We start from the raw sequence: 25,468 nt of genomic DNA, 5'->3' as shown, positions 1-25,468 counted from the left end.
CAGAACAATGCCATTGACTATCATAGCATTTTCACATGAAACATTTTTGAAGTCACCAGCTGTCAAGAACAAGCCTTTTTCTGTGTTTTCCACAATCTGGAAAGTGTCTTTTGTGGTAATCATTAATCCACCATAATTTTTTTTAATTTACGAACCTGCTAAATTCTTCAACAGAAGCATATGAATGATCGGATTGTGGTTTAAATAATATTGAATACTATTTTAACACTTCAGTTTGGGAACGATGTTCCTAATAATAAATCCACACATATAAAAAGGAAACAATCCTTTAATTTAGATTTTTTACCTACCAACCCAATGTTGAATTCTTCCGGAAGCAGATCTATGCCAGTTTCTATTTCATTATCTTCAAAGAATATTCTTTTCCGTCTTCTCCACTCTATTTGGAAGACATTTTCCTCATTTTCAGTGTTATTTAGTTGGCAACAGGAGAGGAAGTAATATTATTATGATTTAAAATATACTAGTATAAGCAAAAATGATAATTTTTCGACCGGGAGATTATTTTACTGAAAATCAATCACACAAAATTCCATATAATTATCGCAGGAAGTGAAGTGAAATTTCAAACAATGTTTACATTTTTTGCCTCCCTAGCGGACAACACGCGGACTAAACTTTAAAAAAACAGCTTCACTTATTGTCCTCCTCTTCAATAGTTATAGATTATTATTACTACATCTATGATTGTAATACTTACTATTTTTTGTTTTATAATAATATATTATTTTATTCTTAAATTTATTACATAAAATATATTAACAAACATCATTACACTTTTAAGAGATTATTCATTATGAATAATTAGTCAAGTACAAGTTGGTTTTGTATTTAAATTTAATACACAAATTCTTCATTATAATTCATCTTCTTTTTTGTCGTTGCAATTTTTCATCATATATACCGGCACACCGGCCGCACGTCCTAACGACAAGATCTCTTGCGTTTGTATGATCTGTCTCTTTCTAGCGCAATGAAACTTCTCACTCTCTCTCTACCCACCAAAAAGAGATACTGCAATACTTACTTGATGTAAGACAGAGACACAACGAACAACGAAAAAAAGATGGTGTCGTCACTTAGTTCCACAGACTGCTCAGTCTATGTTAATATATACGTCTAGGATACTCTCCTGAGAATACGGCAATTCTGTTTGAAAATGTCAACGTCAAAATTACAGAAAGTGGGGATGGTCTGAAGAGGTTCTATGCTCTATACATTTAATCTAACAGCAAGAAAATGTAATATGGTAAATCAATATCAACAAACAAAACAAAATCTATGGTAACTTTCCAAAATCAAATAAAATGTAAATTAGAAGTGGATAACAAAGTAAATCTCTAAGTTTAACTACTTAGGATTACTGATGCACAGCTATGGAGATTAAAAGAGAAAATTGCCCCACAGATAAGTAGTCAACAGAATAGCGGGATGTCTAAATATACAATGTCACAGTAAATAACTACGAATAGAGATAAATGCCAATATTTACAAGGTAGTAGTAAGGCCGGTTATCGCCTATGACCCAGATACAAGACCCGATACCAAGCAAATAAGATCAGACATATCACAGGAAGAACACTCTGGGACAGACTGGATAATAGAGATCTTAGATAAAGTTGTAAAATACAAAATATAAATGATTGGATAAAATACACAAAAAAGGAGTGGAAACAACACCATAACTAGAATGAAAGAGCATAGACTAGTAAAAATAGCACGAGATTTACCACCAAATCACTGAACAAGTACAAAAAGGCCAAGAAACAGATGGTGTGATAACCTGTATATGCAATAAGAACGCATCCGAAAGTGTAACAAGCAAAAGCCTAACAGGGAAGTAGAAATAATTGTAGTTTACGTAGATTTAATATGGTAATAGGCACATATTCTCAAGCCAATAATGAAAAAAAAAGTGAGCTGATATGTTGATTATACATTGAGGATAAAAATAACGTCGAAAATTAGTTGGTCCAGTCAAATCTCAGTGTCAATCTCCGATAATAATCCATAAAACGTTTAGCCCATAAAAACTAGACTTCTCGGAAAAAACTTGACAATAAAATTTTTACTAAAAAATCCTATATAAAAAATCGGTTGCCTGTAAAGTCGGTTTTACGGGCGAAGATTTTACGTGACAACGTCTTTTTCTCGGTAGAATATTTATTGATATGAATATTATTAAATTGCACAATAGGAACAAGGAATTGAATGAAAATAAGAATTGCACAAATTTTAACTATAGAAATATATTTTGTTTACTAAAACATTGTACATGTAAACTTAAACTTAACTAATTTCTATTTGAGTGATTTTGTTGAGGATAGGACGATGATAGGAGAAATATGAAATGAAAGGAAGTGTTTCTGCTGTAATGTGTCTTGAACGCCAAGAACGCTCGAGAAAGACAGAGACACAAGCACGCACCGATTCAACGCGCCTAATTCTCTAATGCTGCGCGCGCAGCGGACCGATCATGTTTGAGTGGGAGAGAGACGCAAGGCATTCGCCGGTCCGGCGGGCCTCTCTCTCGTTCGGTGACTCATCGTAACAGACGTGAGCGGGCGTTACACTTTTTCATGAATGACTCCGAGCCACAACCTAATTTAAGACGTTGTCACGTCAAAAATATATTTATTTAAAAAGGATCCTTACGGGTTAAAAGCAGAACGGTTTCGGAATAAATATTCCATCTTCAGTGCTGCTATTAGGTATACACGTTTGAAGCCAATAAATGGGCGAAAAACCTTTAAATGTTTATTTAAATGGTATTAGATTACAGGGTTGCTGATAATTATGTAGGATGTTAAAATTTCAAGATTTACTGGCCAGGAGCATAGTCTCTAAAAGGACTTTAGGTAGCAACTAATAGCAGCACTGAAAATGGAATAATTATTCCGAAAACATTCTGTGATTGCCCGTAAGGGTTCTTTTTAAGCAAATATATCTTTTATAAAGGATTTTTTAGTAAAAATTTTTGTGATAAATGGTATACTGCCGACTACAGGAAATAAACTCTTTCCTTATGGAACTTAACAATAACTTGACAAGATAATAACAATGAAACAAGCTTAACTTACATGCCAAGTGAAACATCATTTTATGTGGGATTTAGGGGTATGTTAAAAGAAGCCAAAAAAGTAATTATACATGGATTTCCGGGTTTACATGAAACAGTTTAGTATTATATATTGTAGTATACATTATCAAAAGTGGTTTGACAACGGTCGTAATTGTCTACCTGACGTAAGAAATCATTCCAGACCATTATTCCGGTCTATGAAGCCGGAAAACAATGTATCATTATAATACCGGCTGTTTAAGTCTACACTACTTGTTTCGCTAAGAGTCGAAAGATCTTGTGATGCTTCCCTAGCTTCTCGTGGGTCAAGAATTGATCAAGAATTAACAGAAAAAACCGCGATGAATTTCAATGTTACAAAAATTAAGTAGCTGCTGTAACACAAGCAATACATTTTGATACACAAGGTATGATGGATTTAAACAGATACTATAATCAAATTTACCAAGAATCTGAAAACACTAAATCTAATTGTAGCATGCACATATTTTGTATATAACAGGATAAATGCTGAATCTTAAGAAACCTGAAGTATTCTAAATAGAAGATGATACGCTCAACCTGAAGGCATACACCATGTGGAGTTTCTGAATGAATAAACTAAAATAGAAAAATGTACCTACTGTAATCAATGACAAATTAGTAAAATACTAGCAGGGAATGGACTATAAGTATATGCTACCTAAATCTATGTACATGCTGACTAAGGTTACTCGAATCTTATAGAGATGAAATTTAAGTTCTTAGAAAAAGAGTAAAATGCCGACTCCCTTAAACCGTAAGTAACATCCTAATAAATTACTGACTGATGCTGAAATCACTATCAGATACTTTACTAACATTTTGTTGCAAGCTCTCCGTATCAGTATCGAGCATTTCTAAAACTTTACTTTTACTAGTCTGATTAACAGTTGCAGCATCTTGGTCTTGTAATGTATTGTCCACATTTTCGGGTAGTACCACCTCCCCGAAGGTTTTGTCTTCGTTATTTTGCTCTATGGGAGTTTCGGCAGTATAATTGGATACTGCTTGGCCGTTTTCATCATATTGTCCTTGTTCGTCGTACTGAAGAGGCTGCCCATTGTCATCATATTGCTGAAGTGGTTGGCCCGTTTCGTCATACTGAGGATACTGATAAATTGGCTGTCCGTTTTCATCGTACTGGAGAGGCTGACCGTTTTCGTCATACTGAATGATTTGACCATTTTCGTCATAGGCGATTTGCTGACCCGACTGGTCAAAGTAAATTGGTTGTCCGTTTTCATCCAATTGAGTGCTTTGTATTGGTTGACCGTTTTCATCGTATTGTACAGGCTGAATATTAGGATCGTATTGAATCGGTTGTCCGTTTTGATCGTATTGAATTGGTTGTCCCGTGGAATCGTATTGGATTGGTTGTCCATTTTCGTCGTATTGAACTGGTTGATTGTTTTCGTTATACTCTATTGGTTCAATTTGTTGGTCATATTGTATTTGTTGACCTTGTTGGTCATATTGTATTGGATGACCTTGTTGGTCATACAGTATTGGCTGACCTTGTTGGTCATATTGCACTGGTTGACCATGTTGGTCATACTGTACTGGCTGGCCTTGATGGTCATATTGTATTGGTTGATTTTGTTCGTCATAACGTAAAACTTGACTGTTCTCATTGTATGGAATGGGTTGTCCGTTTTCATCATATTGAATAGGCTGTCCATTTTGATCGTAAGATACTCCATTTGGATCGTATTGAGCAATCTGGCCGTTTTCATCATACTGAAGAGGTTGACCATTTTGATCATATTGAATTTCTTGCTCATTTGATTCATATGGCAGGGGTTGGCCATCCTCATTATAATGTGGTTGAGGGTCGTAGTTACATTCACCTGTAGCCTGAGTTTCTAAAGGATTTGAATTGGTTTCCTGTTGTTGCTGAGCAGATTGTGTACTTTCAGATAAGTCAGGGTTTTGTTCTACATATTCCTGAGCTGGAAGCTCGTTTGGTGAGATATCTTTAGATATGTCAACAGAAGACACATTGTCTTCGTTACCTGATTGATTATCAGCAAGACTTTGTTCAAAAACAGTCTTTTTATTTTCTAAATGATCTTCACCATATATTTTTTCTTCATCATTATCATTGTTATTTTCGTGTTGATTGTTGATAATGCTGCTGTCAATTTTTTTAACTTCAACAAACTCGTCAGTTTCATTAGTAATGGATAAATTGTTCGAAATATACTCAGGTTTTTGTTGGACATCTTCAATTTCGTTAAGTGTGGTATTATTTTTAACTTGACTATAATTTTCCTGTAGATTATTTTCCTGTTGTGTGTCATTTTGAAAGACTTTATTTTCTTTAGATATTGGTTTAAGCTGTATTTCCTGCTCATTCTCCACAAATACACGCTTTTCTTTCTTGTTGGCGTCCTTATCTATATTGTTCTGTACTGTATCGGGTTTAGTATGCTGTGTTATACATTCGGTACCATCTTTACTTTGAGTCAGGTCACTAAAATCTGATTTGTTATCATCATCTACATCACAAGAAAATTTCACATTTGCTTTTCTACTAGGTAGCCGGTCGTCTTGGTTCGGTTCTTTGTTATAATGTCTACTGTATATTGAATTCATAATATCCTCTGCTATGGATTGAGCTTTATTGGAATCAAAACCGTATTCTAATTTGTGTTTTAATACTTCCAATTTATCAAGTTCAGCATTTTCCATTTTTCGTTTTTCTAGAAGATCCTTACATTTTTGTGATGAAATACTTTGTAAATATCTATCAAGAATTTCCATTTTTTCGTCGTTAAGTTTCTGCTCACCCTCGCAATTATTATTAGTAGGGAAAACACCTTCATTATATGTAGTTGTGTCTTTTGGTATTGTACTATATTGTGGAGTATTTATAACAACTTTTGGAACTTGTTGACCGGAAACCCTTTGCAAATAATTGTGGTAATGTTTTCTCAAATGTTTAATGCGTTCCGTTTTCGATGTCAGCATATCGATGCGAGTTTCTATTCGTTCCAATGTTCTTACTATTTTTTCATTTCGTTCTTGTCGCTTACGGTCTTCTTCTAAAAATTTCTTGTACTGTGATCGTAGTCTTCTGTAGTAAACTTGTTCCCTAAAACAATTATCATTTTTAAAATATTTGTCTATTTTTGTATTAAAAAATAATCAATATTTAGACTTATTATTTATTATTAGTTCACTAGAATTAGAACAGCGGTTCTCAACCTTTTAGCACTGGCGTCCTCTTTGAACACTGAAGATAGCTCACGCCTCCCCTCCAGTCAATAACTAGTTAGTTCAAGTTAGAACAGTGAAATTATGAAACTGACGATGCTAACTCTACGTTAGCAAAAGCTGGGATGCAAAATAAAAATCCAGATATTTTTAAATACGAAAGTTTATTTGATGTCTCATTAAACTTAACATTGTTTATTTATTTGAGAACAAGAATAATCAAAAAATCAAATACGCATATAAAGTTGAAAGTCTTATATGACTGTTTTTGCACTTTCAATGAAAGGGTTGGCATTGTCTGTTCTTGACAAGGTTTTCGATATTCGGTTGAAACTGTGTCAGAGCACACCTTAAGTCACTTTCAACGACCAGCCTTGAACGGTATTTTGATTTTATATACGCCAATGCAGAAAACCCATATTCGCAAAGATATGTGGATGAAAACTGGACTAATAACTTCGCAGATACTAAAGCCACTCCTGTATAAACAGGAAAGTAAGTTAACCAAAATTCTTCCAAGTCCATGTTTGCAAAATCTGCTTTTGCTTGTGAAATACATTTTAGGTCAATTGCCTGCTCTTGAAGGTTAACTGGAAGAATGTCAACTTCGATATGAAAAGGATCTCTTGTCAACTTAAATTCCCAGTTTTCCGAGATAACATCTGGAAAGTACTTTCGAATTTGATTTTTCAGTTCTTCCAAATGCCGTGATATGACGTCTTTCAAATCCGAAACTAGATGTAGTGGAAGGGTTTGAATATCATCAAGGAAGTCGTTCAGTTTAGGAAAAGAGGAAAAGTTTGACTTGGAACTGTGAAGGCGGCGTTGCCAAAGCGATATTTTTTCTACAAACCCCTTAATTGCATCATAAGTGTTTAAGAGGTTCTTGTTTTGAAGTCATTAACAAAATTTCAACTTCTGACTTTAAATTGAATAATCTTGCAGGCATATTTCCTTTGGATAAACACCGGACTTCTGTGTGAAACAGGAGGGTTTCCTGATCACTATTCTAGTGTTTAATGCGCTGGATTTGATGTGGCTAACTATTTTAATTGCTAAGTTTAATGTGACGTTGAGAGGTTCAGGTAAAGTCTGACTAGCTAAAGCTTGTCTGTAAATAATGCAGTGAGAATAAATTATCCTAGGGTTCTTCTTGTTTGCCAATTTCATAAATCCAGATCGACATTCTGTCACGGCTTGGGCCCCATCAGTACATATGCCAATTACTTTCTCCCATGGAAGTTCATTGATTACTAAAAAATCTTCAAGAGCAGAAAATATATCAATGGCTTTAGTTGTTGTTTCAAGAGATGTTGAAAACAATATTTCCTCCAGGAACCGTTTTCTGTCAATAAATCGACAGTAAAACAATAACTGTGCATGCTTTGAAATATCAGTTGTTTCGTCACACTGCAAAGAAAAAAACGGTGAACCTTTTAATTTTTGCAATAGTTGACTTTTCAAATCCAGAGCCATGTCATCATGTCATCAATTCTACATTTTACTGTGTCGTTTGATAGAGAAATGTTTTCTACTTTCTTACAACTGTCTTCACTAAGTACGGTACTACAAGCAGTAAGTAAACAAGGTTTAATTAGTGACTTACCAATAGTATGTGGTTTCTTGTCTTTAACTATCAAAAGTGCTATTTTGTATGAAGCTTACACAGCTTTCTCATTTTCAACACGAAAATTTGCAGTAGAGTCAAGTTTCATACGTTTTAGGCTGATTTTTTTTTGGCAATAAAAAATTCTGGGCCTTTATCTTTCAAAGAAGAATAGTTTGTAACTGGATGCCGTTCCAAACGTACGGGGCGCATTGCATCATTACTAAGAACAGCATGGCAGTTAACACACTGAGGTAAATGACCGCCGTTTTTCTCCATAAAGGTAAAACTATACTTGATATAATCGTCTGAATACAATCTTTTCTTTGGAAGTGTCACTCTCTTATTAAATAACGATTACACTGATTGCTACCAATAGCATACAGACGCTGTCGACCGAGACTCATGCGTGAGACGGAGTCACTGAACTGGAGCCAAGAGTGCTTGCAATACAGTGTTGGTAAATATACTTTGCTCTCCTGTGATATTTACATAAATACTTACACGACAAGACAGTCGTGTTTAACTCAGGTTGTGTGTTTGAGTAAAACGATTTAAATCACGTTTAAATAAAGAAATATTTGTATATTGTACCCTCACGCCCCCCCGGTTGAGAACCACTGAATTAGAACATAGGTATGCTCCATTATCGCCATGGGCGATGATTAAATATCTATATAATATTTTAGTACGTGCTGATCATGCGCCGCAAAGAAATGAGTTTCAAATTTATTTACTGAGCATGATCTCGACGTTCTATAACGTCCTATAATAGTTTTGGCGATGAACGAACTTTATAAAGCACAACTGACTATACATAATGGAAACCAGTATTTTTTAAAATAATCCTTTGTTAAACAAACGACGCAATCTTAGATATCGTAGACGAACTACAGCAAATGGTAGGAATATTCAGAACAGCGGCGAGACATACAACATGAAAATAACGACGGAATAATCTAACAAGTCTCGAGATCCGAATATCTGGCAGTAGAAGTATCCAGCTACGAGAACCTTAAAGAGAGCAAATTAAGCTTAAATATGAGGATGTCTAAGGGATGCTATCTGTAAGAATAAGAATATGAGATTAAATGATACGTGTATATTATAAATTATGCGTAAGAGCAACAATGATATATACGATAGAAAAGATAGCAGATACTGCAGAAAGAAAAACAATACGTAGAAATGCAAAAAAATACAAAATATCAAATAAGAGATCTCTGTAAAATATCAGATATTGTACAATGGGAACAACAGACAAGAATGGAACTAGTACATTACACGAATGAATATTGAGTAACTAGCCCGAATAACAAGATATTTAAGTCCAACAGGCACCAGAGCACCAGGAACACGAATTGCAAAATATAAAAGTAGCTCGTTCCTCAAAATCTGGTTTACATAGGCGCTCAAAAATATTCTCGAACTCTCTGGGGAGCTGCAGTGAGTGGCTTATATCGTGCAAGTTCGTCCCAGGCTTCAATACCTTATCTACAAAATGTGAAATCGCACAATTTTTGGCCCCTTTCTTAATTAAAATCTTCCAGAATAAACTACTATGTGGCTCATCTACTTTTTTCTTCTATGTTACATTATTCTGCTTTAAATATTAATTGCTACATCGATTCAAATTTTAGAATAGTACCTCGATTAACATTTATTAAAACCGTTGTTAAGTTAAATGAGTCTATAAACCTATAACGCTCACAATGGGTGCGTTCAGACGACCTCAGCAGCTGACATAGACACAAAGCCGCTTAGTGGTTATAACCAGCTGCTTAGATCCAGCGGACAAAAACTTATGAACGTATTTGTCTCGACATTTTATTTCATATTTGACGTTTCGACAAATCTAACCTCAATACTTACTACTAAATACTATAAATTAGTATTATTAATTAAAATAATTAAAATAATACAACAAAACCGAATTCCTCAAGAATGGAGATCAATCATCCTAATACCTCTCTTCAAAAAGGGAGACAAATGGAACCAGGAAACTAATAGAGGGATTAATTTATTAAACACAGCACTAATATTAACGACCAAAGTGATAACACTCGATGGAACACTCAATGCTGCTATAAAAGACAGAAACATACAGGGTAGAAAAGCCATATCCATGATGAACGGCATTCTGTGGGACCAAACAATATCTAAAGCGAACAAACAACTCATATACAACACCATACTTAAAATTGTAATCACATATGGCAGTGAAGTTTGGCCAATGAAACAAAGAACAGAGAAACTGTTACTAGCAACAGAAATGGACTTCTGGAGAAGAGCAGCAGGCAAATCAAGAAGAGATCGGATACCAAATGAGAGAATACGAGAAATGATGGGAGTCAAGCATACAATAGTTGATGACATAAAAACAAAACAGTTAATATGGTACGGCCACGTACAGAGAATGCCAGATGACAGGACTCCGAAACATATTTTGACGTGTACACCACAAGAAAAAAGAAAAAGAGAAAGGCCGAGAAGAAGCTGGAGAGAGGGAATTGAAAAAAAACTAGAGGAAAGAGAAATCCCTCCAGGCCTATGGTTAAATAGAGAAGAATGGCGGTTAGGAGTCGGAAGGCGTCGGAGAACGCTGTAAACCGATAGTAGTAGTAGTAGTGATAACAAATAAACTGAATGAAATTATAACACTAGCAGAAGAATACCAAGGTTTTAGGTGTACACAAGAGAGATACCTTTAGGAATAATCAAAACGATCGAAAATATATTCTAAAACAACACAATAAAAGTAAAAGTAGAAGAAGAACTAACTGACCCTATTGAAGCTGGCAATGGGATAAGACAGGAAGATTGCCTGCGTCCTCTATTGTTCAACCTGATTATGAATGAAATATTAAAAAAAGTAAGAACTTAGCAATGATACCAAATGGGAGAAAAACAACTTAAAATAATCTGCTATGCAGACGACGCAATACTACTCTCTCAATGTGAAGATGATTTACAACGTATGCTGCATCAATTCAATATAAACACCAAAAAATTTAACATGTTAATTTCTCCAAAAAAGGCAAAATGCATGGTAATAACAGCAAATTTACTAAGATGTAAATTAGAGGTGGAAGGTCAGATAATAGAACAAGTGATGGAGTTTAAATTTCAGCTACGGAAAGCTCGAAACAGAAGTGGAAGGTCAAGTGAATAGAGTAAACAGACCCGCAGGTTCCCTGAATGAAAGAAATGAAAGACAGAATTTACAAAACTGTCATCAAACCAATAAGGACATATGCGGCAGAAACACGACCTGGCGCAGAGATGACGAAAAGTATGTTAGAAACAGCAGAGATGAAAAGAAAAATGGAAAAATGTAAGACTTAGAAAAAGAAAAAAGACCTAGAAAAATTAATGGTAAAACGACATAGATATACGACATAGGTGTAAGGTGGAGAACATCAAGGGCTGGGTAATAAATAGAAGAGTAGAATGGAACGATCATATAAGCTAAATGATAACAAATAGAGTAGCAAAGACGACAAGAGACGGTTCCCCAATAGGAAGATGATCAGTAGGAAGACCACGAAAACGATGGAACGACAACTTGCTGGAGGCATAATGAAAAACAGACAGAGCCATGTCTACATAGAAAAAAGAAGAAGAAGAACCAATCTGTACTTTCATCATTTCATTATAAATCTATTTTTTAAATCAATCGAAATTTTTAATTAAAAACTGTTATAAAATTAAAACTCATTATTGCGAACAACGCATGCCCAAGCAATTTCTGAGCTTATCCAGCGGAAAAAAAGTACGTAATTTTAACATGTAAATACCTAAATTTAACAGCGACTGACTTCCCGCAGCTTGCGCTTGTCTGAACGCTACCGCTTAGTTCACCGTCCAGCAGTTGAGGTCGAAACGTACCCATTGTTTTCTAACGTTTCCCCAAGTGTTTAGTGGCGACTTACTTAACCACCCACCTTCTGGGGTTCAGATCCCAAGTACATTAGTCGCCTGAAAATGATCCTAATTATCACTGAGCGTATCCCTAAAAGTTTAGTGTCAAAACTACGTAAACATTTTTATGTTTATGGCAAGTTGAGGTATGTGTATTCAGTCGGATAATGACCACTGAAGAGAGAACAATTGTTTGGAAGATAAAAAACATGGTATTATTTATAATAATATCAAAAGAAGTAATTTACTTATTTATAATAAGTATTACCATAAAAAAACAGAAAATTGGCTTACTTCGGCCACATCATGCGTAATGATAAATACCGACTTCTACAGTGGATTCCACAAAGCAAGATTGAGGGTAAGAGAGGCCCTGGACGTAGACGTATATCCTGGCTGGCCAATCTTAGGAAGTGCACTGGTCTAACGTCAACTGATCTATTTCGAGCTGCCGTGAATAGAATAAGATGGGTCAATGTCGTCGCCAACATCTCTAGAAGATAGGCACATTTAGAAGAAGATCAAAAGAAGTAAGTAACAAAATATATTAAAAGCAGGCTTTACTTCCTGTGATAAAATAAATCAAAACATATTTTTCATGTAACTTAAGTTGTAAGCACTTGATTACTATTTTTTTTTTTTCTGTGAAAGAAAAAAAATTTTTTTTCTTTTTTTTTTAATGAAAAAAATTGTAGTTTCCTTAGCGATTGTTCTACAGGGGTTTTACATAAAAAATATAAATTTTTCCTTTCCGCTCTCGAATAGCAGGCCTTTTTTCTGCGTTGGTTTATAGTAATTTAGTGAAAGTTTTTAATAAAAGTTGTAGTATACCTAGTTGTTCACGATTACCTTATTGTTTATGATTAACAATTCTTTTTGTACGATGTCCAAAAAAGCATACTCAATTAAAGACCACGAAAATATGAATACAGAGAACTTCAATAGTATCTTTGAAACAGATGACGAGCGAACAGTAAATTCAGACTTGATACGGATAGTGATTGTGAGGATTTCCGACATTTTGATATAAATGCAACATCAACAAGAAGTAATTCTGTAAATATATACTGGACTTTGACAGTAATGATTCGATTCACGATCCTGAATATGAACCTCATATTAAAAAAATTAAGAAGTAGAAAGTGATACGGAAGAAGATAGTGAAGACGAAATTCATCGTTTTTTGAAACAAGAAACAAACATTAAATTTGATTCTTTGAATATAAATATGCGTTTGGCACTACACACCTGTAGATGTGGCAAAGCCAATGGCGATATTCTTTACAATGATTGCAGTTTTTTTTAGAAAAAGGTACTAGAAGAGTCTAACTTATACGCATATCAAAATGGTATTCAGTTTAATATTAGTATGGAAGAATTCAAAGCTTTCTTGGGCATACTCATCATACTGGGGTTCCACTAGCTTCCAACACAACGATTATATCGGTCTGCTAATGAAAAAATTTTCAAAGATTCTTCGGATATTAAAATACTTACATTTCAACTACAATACAAAGATACGAGCTAAAGCGGAACCAGGATTTCGTAAGTGACCGCTGTCATTAGTCACTGTAACAATAAAGGCAGTGACAGATGTTAACGAAGCCCTGATTTAAATTTCATATCGTATATCATTAATGTTTTTGATTTTTTGTTTTGTTAACAAATACAGTAGGTGTTTTTCTTTCCATTTTTGCTTATTAACTATATTAACAATAATAGCACTGGAATCAAACTGTATATTACGTTGCATGGAGATACTATCCGCTCAGTTACCTGCCAGTCCTACCACAAGTTTAACGAAACTAATTCTGGTTGTACACGAAACATGTACACATAGCACGGATTAAGCGAATTCACAATAAATTCGTGTAACTTATCTTGATAATAAAATATATGCAACAACAATTTAATATTTTAAGATATACTTACTCTTCTCGAGACTTTTGTACCATCTCGTTGAACTTCATTTCCAATTTCAGTCTTTCCTCTTCGCTAAAAATAAAAGATATTTTTATTTACACTGTAAAATATTTAGATATACAAGGCGAAAAAATAGTTTTAGCAAAATGGGACCTGGGAACGACAAGTTATGGGACGTTTTAAACCGGACACCATGGATCAGAAAATAAGATGTCATCAGAAAAAGAGTAGAAGACTTTTTTATTATTTTCCTGATTTTTTTATTTGTTGTAAGAGATACCACATGTTTGCGTCTTATTTGGAGTATTGGAATTCTTTAATTTGTAATAAATGTTTTACTTCAAACTTATTTTATTTATTTATTTATTTGGTTTATGTGTGTATCAATGTTGTTATCCTGCTATCCTGCCCAGACCAATATATATATATATATATATATATATATATATATATATATATATATATTTATATATATATATATATATATTTATATATATATATATATATATATATATATATATATATATATATATATATTTATATATATATATATATATATATTTACACGACCCGACTATAGCTCCTCTTTTCAAAATGCGGTTATAAGTCGTCTTCTAGAAGGAGTGAATATCTTTAAAATATTATTCGTGTATATTAAATTTTTTGCAATTCTTATAATGTATCGAAAATAAAAACATTATAATTTTTTATACAATTACCAAATTAAAACCAATTGGTCTTCCATCTAAAATTACTATACATACCTCCTCCAATGTATATTAAATTAACAAAATAATTCTTTCTGCTATTCAAAATATACGTCAAAACTACATTACAGTGGTTTACTCCTCCAAATATAAATCAGAGACTAAACGACGGTGGATACGTAAACCAAATTAGAGTATATTTGGCGCGAAAAAATCTGTAAGCCTAACGATTTCTAACGTTTTGTTTTGTAGTGATAAAATATTCTTTATTCATATTACACGTGTAGTGCACTGGAAACTCTAGGTATGTACTTATATAATTTTTATTTTGTTACAGAACGGGTAATAAATACAATTTAATATTGTTTCAATTTAATAGGTAGTTGGATTGAACAAAACTACTAGATAATTATGCAAAATAATATATTTTCTGTCTTTTCCACATTACACATCAGATATTTTTGTACACTTTACAAATATATCTGAATGCATCTGACATTTCTTCCGTAAGTTTAACATTTAAGAGCATTTTATTCTCAAATATGAACGGTATGCGGCAAAATAAACAGTACTAAAATGCGTATGCCTCAGATTAGTATGTGTCATGCGCCGAAACGTATTAAGTGATTTCTGAACGACGTTATAACTTATGTGAATGACATGATAATTTTAGGTGCTTCAGGATGGTTCTCAGTTTTGCAGAAATTTTTTTTATCGTGGAGTACTATTTTCGATCATACGGAAAAGGTCGCGAAATCGGTCCAAAAAGCTTAAAATCAACAATAGTTTTAGCAGGACGGGCAATCTGTCACACGGTCAGTGAGTCTCTTCGAATACTGTTCAGTGATTTTCCATACCCATCGCAATTATCATGCCTAACCTAACTAACACCACATGATACGTACATGTATCTGTACATTCCGGAATAACAAACTCCAATTAGATTTTTTTAGTGCCAGAGGGCATCTTTAACATCTATTTTATCGGAAACGTCGTCGTGAATAATGTTGGTAAGGCTATATCATGTATACTAAATATATAGATATTCATATACATTTCAATATTTATTTCAGTACTGTTTATTTTACCGCATACTGTATTTCCCTACTTCAGTCACTTTTTACTATGAAAAATAATTTTAGGAAATATCCTTAAGTTCCACTCAATTTTATTGTTCACCTGACAGTATCTTCACACCTGAAGAAAGTGATAAAGATAACACAGATTCTCCAGACTTAGAAACTCCATCACCAGCTTCTGATAAAATGTTAGATTCCAATTATGTTCCCTTCGATGATTCTTCAGTAAGTGCAATAAAACTTTTAAAAGAATAAAATGTGTTGTGTACTCTGTAATATTGAAATGGATAACGGAAAAATATAATATTTTTTTAATTGGGTTTTTAGGAAAAGTCTTCAGGTTCTCCAGAAATAAATAATTCCCACTTTTGTCCAAAACAAGTTAACAAAGATGAGTTAAATATTGAGGTAAGTTTATTTCAAATATTTTAGCAATATAATTCAAAGCACATACTTTTTAGGAACAATCTAATTCACCTTCGTCTTCTGTCAGCCTAAATATCCATCAACATGTGGAAGAAACTTGCAATATAAATACGAAGTCTTTAAAAAAATCTGTTTTTTGTTACTTTTGTGAATCAGTTGTATTAAATTTTCCTAGACATATACTACGAAATCATCAAAGCAAATTAGAAGTTAAAAAAATTTTGGTTTACCCTCCAAGAAGTAAAACGAGAAAGCAATTGTTATTTGCTTTGAGAAAAAAGGGAAACTATTTGTTAGGTTCTGCAAATTTAAAACCAGTTAGAAAAGCGAGTTAGAAAAATGAGGGAATTACCTAAAATTGTTATCGAACTAAGAAAAAATAGTTCCTCAATCAAAACGCTTTTTGACTCATTGAAACCAGAATATTACGATTCTTTAGTTTTTGCTACTAAAATAGTTTCAAAATATGATAACGAGAGCAAAACTTTTAAAGCTCCATCATTTGCTAAAAATATTGGCACTACATTAAAACAGTGTTGTGATATAGCACTTATGCTTAATGCGAAAAAGTCTGAGTTTACAGTTAAAAGTGCCAGCGCTAAAGCTGACTTAAAATCTTTAATACAAATAATAGAAGGAAATTGGAAATATGATATTTCCAGTCAAGCTGCAAATGATTTAGACATGAAAAAATGGAACAAAGTGACGTTAATACCACTAGCAAGTGACCTTAAGCTATTGAAAAACTATCTCGTGCGAAGGGCAAATGAATCTTGTAATAAATTACAGAAAAATAATAATGATATTAGTCCTTACATGTTTCTGTTAGAAACTATATATTGCCGTCTAATCTTATTAAATAGAAGGCGCCCTGGTGAATTAGAAAGAATGACCATACAGAGTTACATTAGCGCTAAAGATAATCAATGTTATGAAGAATTTTCTGAAACAATTTCAGAAACCGAAAGAATTTTAATGAAAAGTTTTAGAAGAATAGTAATAAAAGGTAAAAGGGGACGTGGTGTACCCCTCCTAGTAAGTAAGGATGTACAAGAACACTTAGAAATGATTACAAAATGTAGAGATTTACTTTTAAAAACACCTAGTATTTACCTTTTTGTTAATCCAAAATTTGATAAACCAATTCGAGGGTATGAAGTAATGTCAAAATATGCTAAATTATGCGGAGCTAAAAATCCTAGTGCTCTTACATGTACAAGGCTGAGAAAACATCTAGCAACGCTAACCCAGTTGTTTACCATGTCGGAAAAAGACATGGAGTAACTGGCTTCATTTATGGGGCACACATTAGGAATTCATCGATCTTCATATAGACTCCCCGATGACATTTATCAAACTGTAAATATCTCTAAGTTGCTCCTGTTAATGAAGAAAGGTAAAGCAGGTCAATTCAAGGGAAAAAGTTTAGAAGAAATAGAGATAAATTTGGAAGAAGACATTATGGAAGATGATGATGGACATAATAACGAGGTATTTGGGGAACAAAAAAATGAAACCAATGATGTTATTGAATCAAAAGGTCCAAAAAGTTGTAATAATGAAAAAAGGGAATAATTGATATGAAGGCAAAAAATAAAAAAGGGTTTTAGTTCCGTGGACAGAAAATCAGAAGAAAGTAGTCAAAATGTATTTTAAAACCCACATTAAACAAAAGAGGCCCCCCAAAAAATCGGAATGTAAAGATCTGATTTTAAAAAATCCTGATATATTAAAAAATAAAAATTGGCTCAAAATAAAGGTCTTCGTTCAAAATGAATATAAAAAGTGTTAAATGTCCAAGTTTTTTTAGAAATTCAGTTTTTGCAATATATTCTGAGTTTTCGTTAAGTATTTTTATTTGTGTTTATATATTCAGTTTTGTTCATATTTTTATTATTTGTTTTTAAATATAAATAATGATTAAAATTAAATATTTATAACGACCATAGATACATGTTTTTTTTTCGTTAGCTCTTGTTAAAAATTTACAAATGATTATCAATAATATATAGCCCTTAAATATAATCAGATTTGTTTACAATATAATGTATATTCGTTTAAAAAATATATATTATATTACTTTAAATATTAAAGAAAGATTGGAAGACTATTAAGTAGTTTTCGAATCATTATTCCAGAGGAGGACTAAACCACCGTAATATAAAAATAGGAAGAACTAAGGTCGGTAAACTATAATTTGAATATACATAACGAAATATACGCCGACGCTGGCGACACAACAATTAATGCGGCGATCATATTGAACTAAAGTATTCAAACGTACAAAAACATGCAATAACTCATCCATCTGAAATTTTGCTCAATGGTTTAGAATGACGTTTAGACTTCATTTATAATGATTGCGATAAGTCCTCCGTATACGGAGGACCTACCACAGTGGAGGACCTATTATATGTAAATTTCCTATATAAGGAGGAGCTATCCACTGGTGCGTATATATATATATATATATATATATATATATATATATATATTATATATATATATATATATATATATATATATATATATATTTATATATATATATATATATTTATATATATATATATATATATATATATATATATATATAGAAAAGAAATTTAATCTTTGCAGATAAGTTAAATAGTAAACTCTTAAATATTGGGGAAATCTGCAAGAAAGACTCTAATGAGTATCAATTGTTTCGCCGAACGTTTTCGCCAAAGAGAATTAATTTGGCTTCAGGGCTGAAAGAGAATAAATTATAATTAGCTACCATATATTATCTATTAAAACATTATTGATCTTATCGTAACTTAGAATTGTAGAGTTAGAATATTAAAAAACTTTGCTAGTAACATAGTGGTGTTTTTTTGTTACTATGTGCAAAAAAAGTTTTTTAAGGTTTGAAATGTATGGTAGCTTTGAACTTAACACGCAGAGGTTTTTCGATTAACCTTGGGTAAACCTTTGCATGTTAAGTTCAAAGCTACCATACATTTCAAACCTTAAAAAAACTTTTTTTGCACATAGTAACAAAAAAACACCACTATGTTACTAGCAAAGTTTTTTAATATTCTAACTCTACAATTCTAAGTTACGGTAAGATCAATAATGTTTTAATAGATAATATATGGTAGCTAATTATAATTTATTCTCTTTCAGCCCTGAAGAAGCCAAATTAATTCTCTTTGGCGAAAACGTTCGGCGAAACAATTGATACTCATTAGAGTCTTTCTTGCAGATTTCCCCAATATTTAAGAGTTTACTATATATATATATATATATATATATATATATATATATATATATATATATATATATATATATATATATATATGGCCTAGGAGGACAAATTCATTAAACTTCCCGTGCTCGAATCGGTATCCATAAAGTATTATGAATCATTTCGGCCTATCCCAGCCTCATCAGACACTTGGGCTGATACAAATTCAAACTCGGACAGTACAACGAATGTCTTCTAAATCTTCACCACTTCAGTGGTAAGTGTACAGAGGCGCCACCTGCTTTGGCGTCTATGAACGAAAACGATATAATCTGTGGCGGCTCGTGGCTTTAGAGATAAGGCCGGCAAGGTATTTTTTGTCTTCTCAGATAGGTATACCGTGTAATAAAGACTTCAATCATCATAGGAAATTTTTGGTTTTTTTTTTTGTTTTTTTTTGTTTTTTTTTGTTTTTTTTTTGTTTTTTTTTGTTTTTTTGTTATAAATTTACAACCTAAACATGTTTGTAAATCAACTCCAGTCTACGTTGTTTGGAAGTAGCAAAATGGGTTAAAACGTCATCCTAAAATTTATTAGAGTTTTGGAGAGATTTTAATAGTTTTTTTTTCTATTGACATTTGAGACAAGCTTGACATTCTCTCTTGTTTCATGGTGTTTCGACAATACGTTTTGATTCTTTTGAGACAATAGAAATCTCGTTTATTTGAAGCAGACGTTGATGGTAATGAGAGAATTAATGATAATAATTTATTAATTTCGGTAAGAGTTTGTTGTAATGAATTGCAGTATACAAAATTATACATATCTTGTAACTTATCCCACCTTCCGAAAATATTTGGATAATTTTTATTTAACCTGTCTAATAAATATCTTGGAAATTCATTGATGTAACTTTTAAATTTTGAATCGTCAAAGAGGTAAAAATTTGCAAATCTTCAAAATTCGAAAAACGAGTATGTATTTGCATAATAATAGTATCCAAAATTTCAAAATATACTCGTTTCTCGAGATCTGTTTCTGTGTCATGCCTTTGTCTTTTTGTGGGGGTTCGGAAATACCAAGCGAGTCCAAAACGTCACTGCGTATATACTGGAAATTACTATCATTACGAAAATCTCTGAGATTTTGCACCAGTTTTGTTATTCTATTTTTGGAATGAATAATGTCAGTTAACTGATTTTGAACAACATTGAATATCAAATCGGTTTGGGTAAACACTTTCTTAAAAATATTTAAAAGTATGTTAAAAGAGTAATCATTTAATAAAAATTTTTTATTAAAAATCCTTTATAAAAGGTATATAATTTAAAAACCCAATCGGGCTATATCACAAAACGTTTTCGGAATCCATATTCCATCATCAGTGTCTAGGTATACATGTATTGAGCCATATACCTAGACACTGATGATGGAATATGGATTCCGAAAACGTTTTGTGATATAGCCCGATTGGGTTTTTAAATTATATACCTTTTATAAAGGATTTTTAATAAATTTTTTTGTGATATATGGTATACAGCCAACTACAGAAACTTAAATTCCTTGTGGAATTTAATAAAGTTTTCAAACCGATTGCTTCACGGATCGAGATATCATCACTTTAAAAATCGTAGCATTCAATAATAAAATCAAAAACTTTCAAAAGCTATTCACGAAAATCTGCTACAGTAAAAACTAACCGAGATTTAAAATTTCATGGCGTCTGACAAACTGTTGGCATTTTTTTCGAAACAAACCGTTCTAAAACATTAGTTCATTTAGGCGAACTTAAGAAAAATGAAGCAAATCCGCTTAAACTGTCAAAAAAGAAATGACATTCTTTAATTTTTTTACATGTATACTGCAAAACTAAATTCATTCTATGCACATGACAGTGAGTAAATAAAGCTTGCGGTGCAATAGTTTTAACTTTTTCCTGGAGACCATTCAATTCACCAGACAACACGGCACCGCCGTTATAAGTTTGCCCTACCAATTTATTTTTGATATCAAAAAATTTTGTTCTGTTCTTTAAAACACCAAACATTATATTCTGCCTTATGGCTTTTACTCACGTCTGTAAAACCTAAAAACCTCTCATAAATATTACCACGTAACGCGTATCGAACAACAATTGATAATTGTGAATGACATGATATGTCGGTAGTTTCATCTACTTCTAGTGAAAAGCAAATGGTTCTGATTTTTAGATTCAATAACGTTACTCAAAATGTAACTAATTGATTCTATTAATTCATTCTGGATTGTTTTAGATACACCGCTAAATGTCTTCGAATCAGACAGTAAATTAGAAAATTCCAAATCGTATTTCTTAAACATTTTTATTAGTTCTGTATAATTACCTTGATTTAACGAATGCTCCGATTCATCGTGTCTCCTAAATAATAATTCCTGACAACTTAAAAAAAAATTAAAATATCAGTTAAACGACGTAAAACTGCGTGATTGTTTTTTACAATTTCGTTATGTTTAATAGCATTTTCACGTTGGGCATTATCTAATGAAACATAGATATTTTGTTTTCCAAATAAATCTAATTTAATCTGGCTGTATGTATGATCTTTTGAAATATCATGTTTATGTAAAGCCCTAAATAATTCCTTTAAATTATCGTAACCAGATTCACACCACGGATTTTAATGTTTGCCCTATTTGTCGAAAATAAAATGCAAGGCCAACAGAAAAGTTTGATTTTTATTTCACTCTCGGTAAGCCATAGGTACTTGCTGTACCAATTATCTGAAAATGATCTATTACTTCCCTTATCCTCCGCACTAATATTTATAAGCCGGGACATTTTAGGTAAAGGATGCCCCTTATTTTTAATAACAATTTGTTCTTCGTATGGAATAGATGAAAACCCATTTTGCAAAATATAATTTACAATATCAGATTTATCAATACTTACACTTTCTTCCATAGCTTGCATTTTTTTGGTAAATTTGCCTGAATTTGTTTACACTTTAATTAAAAAAAAAACTTCTAATATATCAAAAAACCCTTTAACCTTTAACTATTTACGGCACACGTAACGTATCACAGTATTACTTTAGAAAATAAAAATAAATCCCAGAAAGAAAAGCTAGTTCGTGCACTCAATATCACTTCACTACTTAACTTCTACAGTACTTATCCATCCGGAAATAACATTTCATCCCGCGTAAGAAATGTATGTTGGGTTGCTCATCAACTAATATTCCGTTGATTTTTACAAGTAAGTCGTCAAGCTTGGGATCGGCATGCCGAAACCCCGAAACGTGTCTTTTTAGGAATTCACACAGGCGGATGTATGTCTTCGATTTCGGATCATTAATTTCAAAAGTGTCTTACGCAGGGATCACTTAACGCTCAGATTGGACGAATTCTTTTAAAAACCATGAATAAAATTTAGTCTTTATTATCTCACAGATATTTTTTTATTTCACAGAAACAAATGACATCAACTGATTACCTGCCACAATTAATTATCTAAATACTGATTAAATTAAATATTACAAAAAATCTATAATATCTATAAAAGTGTGGGTCGGCACTACCGACCCTGACCAGCCGCCACTGGATATAATAATATCGTTTCCTGCCCTCTGGACTATGCGAAATGTGTAAAAGATTAAATTTTCTAGCAAAAGCTGCTATCGCTTTGTTGAATTAAATGGCTAAATATATGGCCTAGAAGGCCATATATTTCTAAGGCAACATCTAAACTTCTCATAACAACAGTAAGCTCACCGTATGATGAGCCAGTTGTGGTGCGGTGTGTCTGGGGATTTGCGAAATGAACATGTAGCATGCGTATATGTGTATTTTGTGATTATGTATGTTTATGTGCATGTGTCATGTTCAATCGACTCTGCTATAATTAATGATATAGCTGCAGCTATTTCATTTTCTCAGTTGGCCTGTGAGATTTTATCTGGTTGTAGCTTATTCACACCTGCCTTATTGTTCTAATATCCATATGACGTTGCCTATTAGCCATTGGGATAAGGACTTCCAATTCTCATGCAGTTATTATATTTTATGCTACCCCAAATTAAAAAAAAAAACATTGAAATTGGTCCAGTATTAACGGAGATGTTGCAAATTTTTCTGGTGATGTGGATTTGAAGTCTTGCGTTCAACTTTTTAACATTTAATCTATTTTCCCCACTACGTTTCACACAAAGTTTTTATTTAAGGTCGCTAAAAAACTCATTATTTTTCTAAATATTCCACAATTTTTACTATATGTATAAATGTCATTGTTAAGTAATAGGGTTTTTCGATGTGCTCACGCAATTTCAAATGTTAATATTGATAAATAAACAAATTATGAATTTTTAAAGTTGAAAAAGCTATCTCGGCAAAAATTGTCCTAGAAAAAAACTTTTTTTTAAATGTGAAAAATTGTCAGTAAATACTAATGTAAACTAAAGGTGCCTACAGAAAAAATAAGGGCATAGGTACACTACAAGCAGCCACAATATATCCAAAAAATCACATATAAATAGAGACAGTTACATATTGGAAGTAGACTCTAACAAATACACTAGAATAAATACTAATGCAAATACAGACTAATTTTTTTAAGGCGCCTACAGCGGACAGGACATCTGATCAGAGCAAAAGCTCCCTAAAATTGTACTCTATTGGCGAAACTCAAGGCAACTGGACGACGGGGTAGACCAAGGTTGAGATGGACGAATGGTATGTATAAGGATGCCAGAAAAATCGGTGTGGTAAACTGGCCCCAAACTAGACAAAGAATCGGACTAAATACAGACTAATGAACAGCAATCCTAGTCTAAGAAGAAAAGAAAAATGTCTACACGGCTTACAGAATTTAGTTTTTGATTTATTTGCAAACTGTATTCTTTTGCTGTGTCAATTAGCCTATTATCAAATTATTCCAGGTCCTTTTTTTCCTCTTCCCAGTAGCACCACATCATCTGCATATGCTAAACACCTGTGGCTTTTGGTTAGTAATGTTCCACATCTGTTTGTCGCTTTTTCTTATGATTTTTTCTAATACAAAATTAAATAGTGTTATGGATAAGGGTCACTTGACTTGTCCGTTCGTCCAGTTAGGAATGTTTTGTCAGATTCATTACCAGAACCATACAACACAAAAATTCATACCGCCCACTATTAATAGCTCAAATAAACTACTGTTGGAAACGTTCCATTTGTAAATACTAATCTATAAATGATTATAAAAATTCAAAAATAAAATTTTGTTTTAATTTATGCAGTTTTATTTTGTTAATAAACTGATGTGAATATTTTTCTGTTTAAATATTAGATATGAGCACGTATGCTTATCTGTATAGTAATTTCCAGTCCGTCAAAGTTTAACTAACGTAGCAAAAACTAGCGAACCGAGTTTACTACATTTACTAGACAGTTGTGATTGGGATCAGCGATTTTATTAACTTCGCAAGTTTCAGATTTTATCCCTAATTTTGTATTTTTGATCTTTCTACTATTCAAGGTCGGATTAGTTATTACTAATACTTGTATGTATATTGTTGTAATTTTTAATTCTGCTAAAATAATTATTAACTTTCAAATTGTCACACATTTTTTTTATTAAGTTACCACAATTGGAAATTCTTTGTTTGAAAACAAAACATTATTATCCACTATTCAAAATAATTTCAAATTGATCGAATAAAGGGTAATGAAATAATTATTTTATTCAGATAGATAAAAAGAATGACTTAAAAATAAAAATGCATTGGTAAAAAAATCGAAAATGCATTTTTCTAGAACACCAACATGTAAAATTTATACACATATGAACGAATTATTCAATATATTAGTACAATACAAACATTGGAATTTCACAGGTTGAATTTCGATATAAGTATTAAAAACCTTACCTTTTTCTTAATTTTTCTTGTAATTCAATAAACTTCTCGTAATATTCAGCCATTCTAGCATTTACAGAAAAATCCATTTTGACTTGACAATAATTATTTTAAAAAATATTTGATCTGTTTTGTCAGCTACTACTCGATACAAACTTCCGCTCACTAATGCCGCAGCTGCAATAGTTTAATGTATTTTGAGTTGTATACTCAAAGGGGTAGTAATTATGATTTCTAATCAAACATGGAACTATTACCAAACCAATTACTTAAACGATTTCAATGCAATTTTCTTCAACATTAATCAGTGATAACACACGCACACGTGATTTAAATGTGTAATTTAGACCTCAGGAGGAGGTCCGAGATTTAATGCTTTTGTTTGTTT

The 25,468-nt window shown here is 32.4% G+C and overlaps 2 protein-coding genes across 2 annotated transcripts; one reads left to right on the top strand and one right to left on the bottom strand.

The window, feature by feature from the left end:
• On the bottom strand, positions 1–25,468 carry LOC140434926 (uncharacterized). Its single transcript, XM_072523560.1, has 3 exons — positions 25,093–25,468; positions 13,800–13,862; positions 1–6,218 (listed from the first exon to the last, which is right to left on the bottom strand). The coding sequence occupies exons 1-3, from the start codon at positions 25,167–25,169 to the stop codon at positions 3,902–3,904; spliced, it is 2,457 nt and encodes an 818-aa protein (XP_072379661.1). The 5' UTR covers positions 25,170–25,468; the 3' UTR covers positions 1–3,901.
• On the top strand, positions 15,437–16,337 carry LOC140433080 (uncharacterized). The gene is made up of 3 exons (XM_072521140.1): positions 15,437–15,801; positions 15,904–15,984; positions 16,038–16,337. Exons 1-3 carry the CDS (start codon positions 15,763–15,765, stop codon positions 16,335–16,337), a joined length of 420 nt encoding a protein of 139 aa, XP_072377241.1. The 5' UTR covers positions 15,437–15,762.

The sequence above is a fragment of the Diabrotica undecimpunctata genome, chromosome 2 (genome assembly GCF_040954645.1).
Source record: "Diabrotica undecimpunctata isolate CICGRU chromosome 2, icDiaUnde3, whole genome shotgun sequence".
In the NCBI taxonomy this organism is placed as follows: Eukaryota; Metazoa; Arthropoda; class Insecta; order Coleoptera; family Chrysomelidae; genus Diabrotica; species Diabrotica undecimpunctata.
Note: the sequence above shows the minus strand (reverse complement) of the source record. Positions and strands in the feature narration are given on the sequence as shown.

Excerpts from the sequence above, each read along its gene's own strand:
- LOC140433080 (XM_072521140.1), top strand. The coding sequence starts at position 15,763 with ATGTTAGATTCCAATTATGTTCCCTTCGATGATTCTTCA. Across the intron at positions 15,802-15,903 it reads TTCCCTTCGATGATTCTTCA|GAAAAGTCTTCAGGTTCTCC; the intron begins GTAAGTGCAATA and ends TTGGGTTTTTAG. Across the intron at positions 15,985-16,037 it reads AAGATGAGTTAAATATTGAG|GAACAATCTAATTCACCTTC; the intron begins GTAAGTTTATTT and ends CATACTTTTTAG.
- LOC140434926 (XM_072523560.1), bottom strand. The coding sequence starts at position 25,169 with ATGGATTTTTCTGTAAATGCTAGAATGGCTGAATATTACGAGAAGTTT. Across the intron at positions 13,863-25,092 it reads CAAGAAAAATTAAGAAAAAG|CGAAGAGGAAAGACTGAAAT; the intron begins GTAAGGTTTTTA and ends TTTTATTTTTAG. Across the intron at positions 6,219-13,799 it reads GTACAAAAGTCTCGAGAAGA|GGAACAAGTTTACTACAGAA; the intron begins GTAAGTATATCT and ends TAATTGTTTTAG.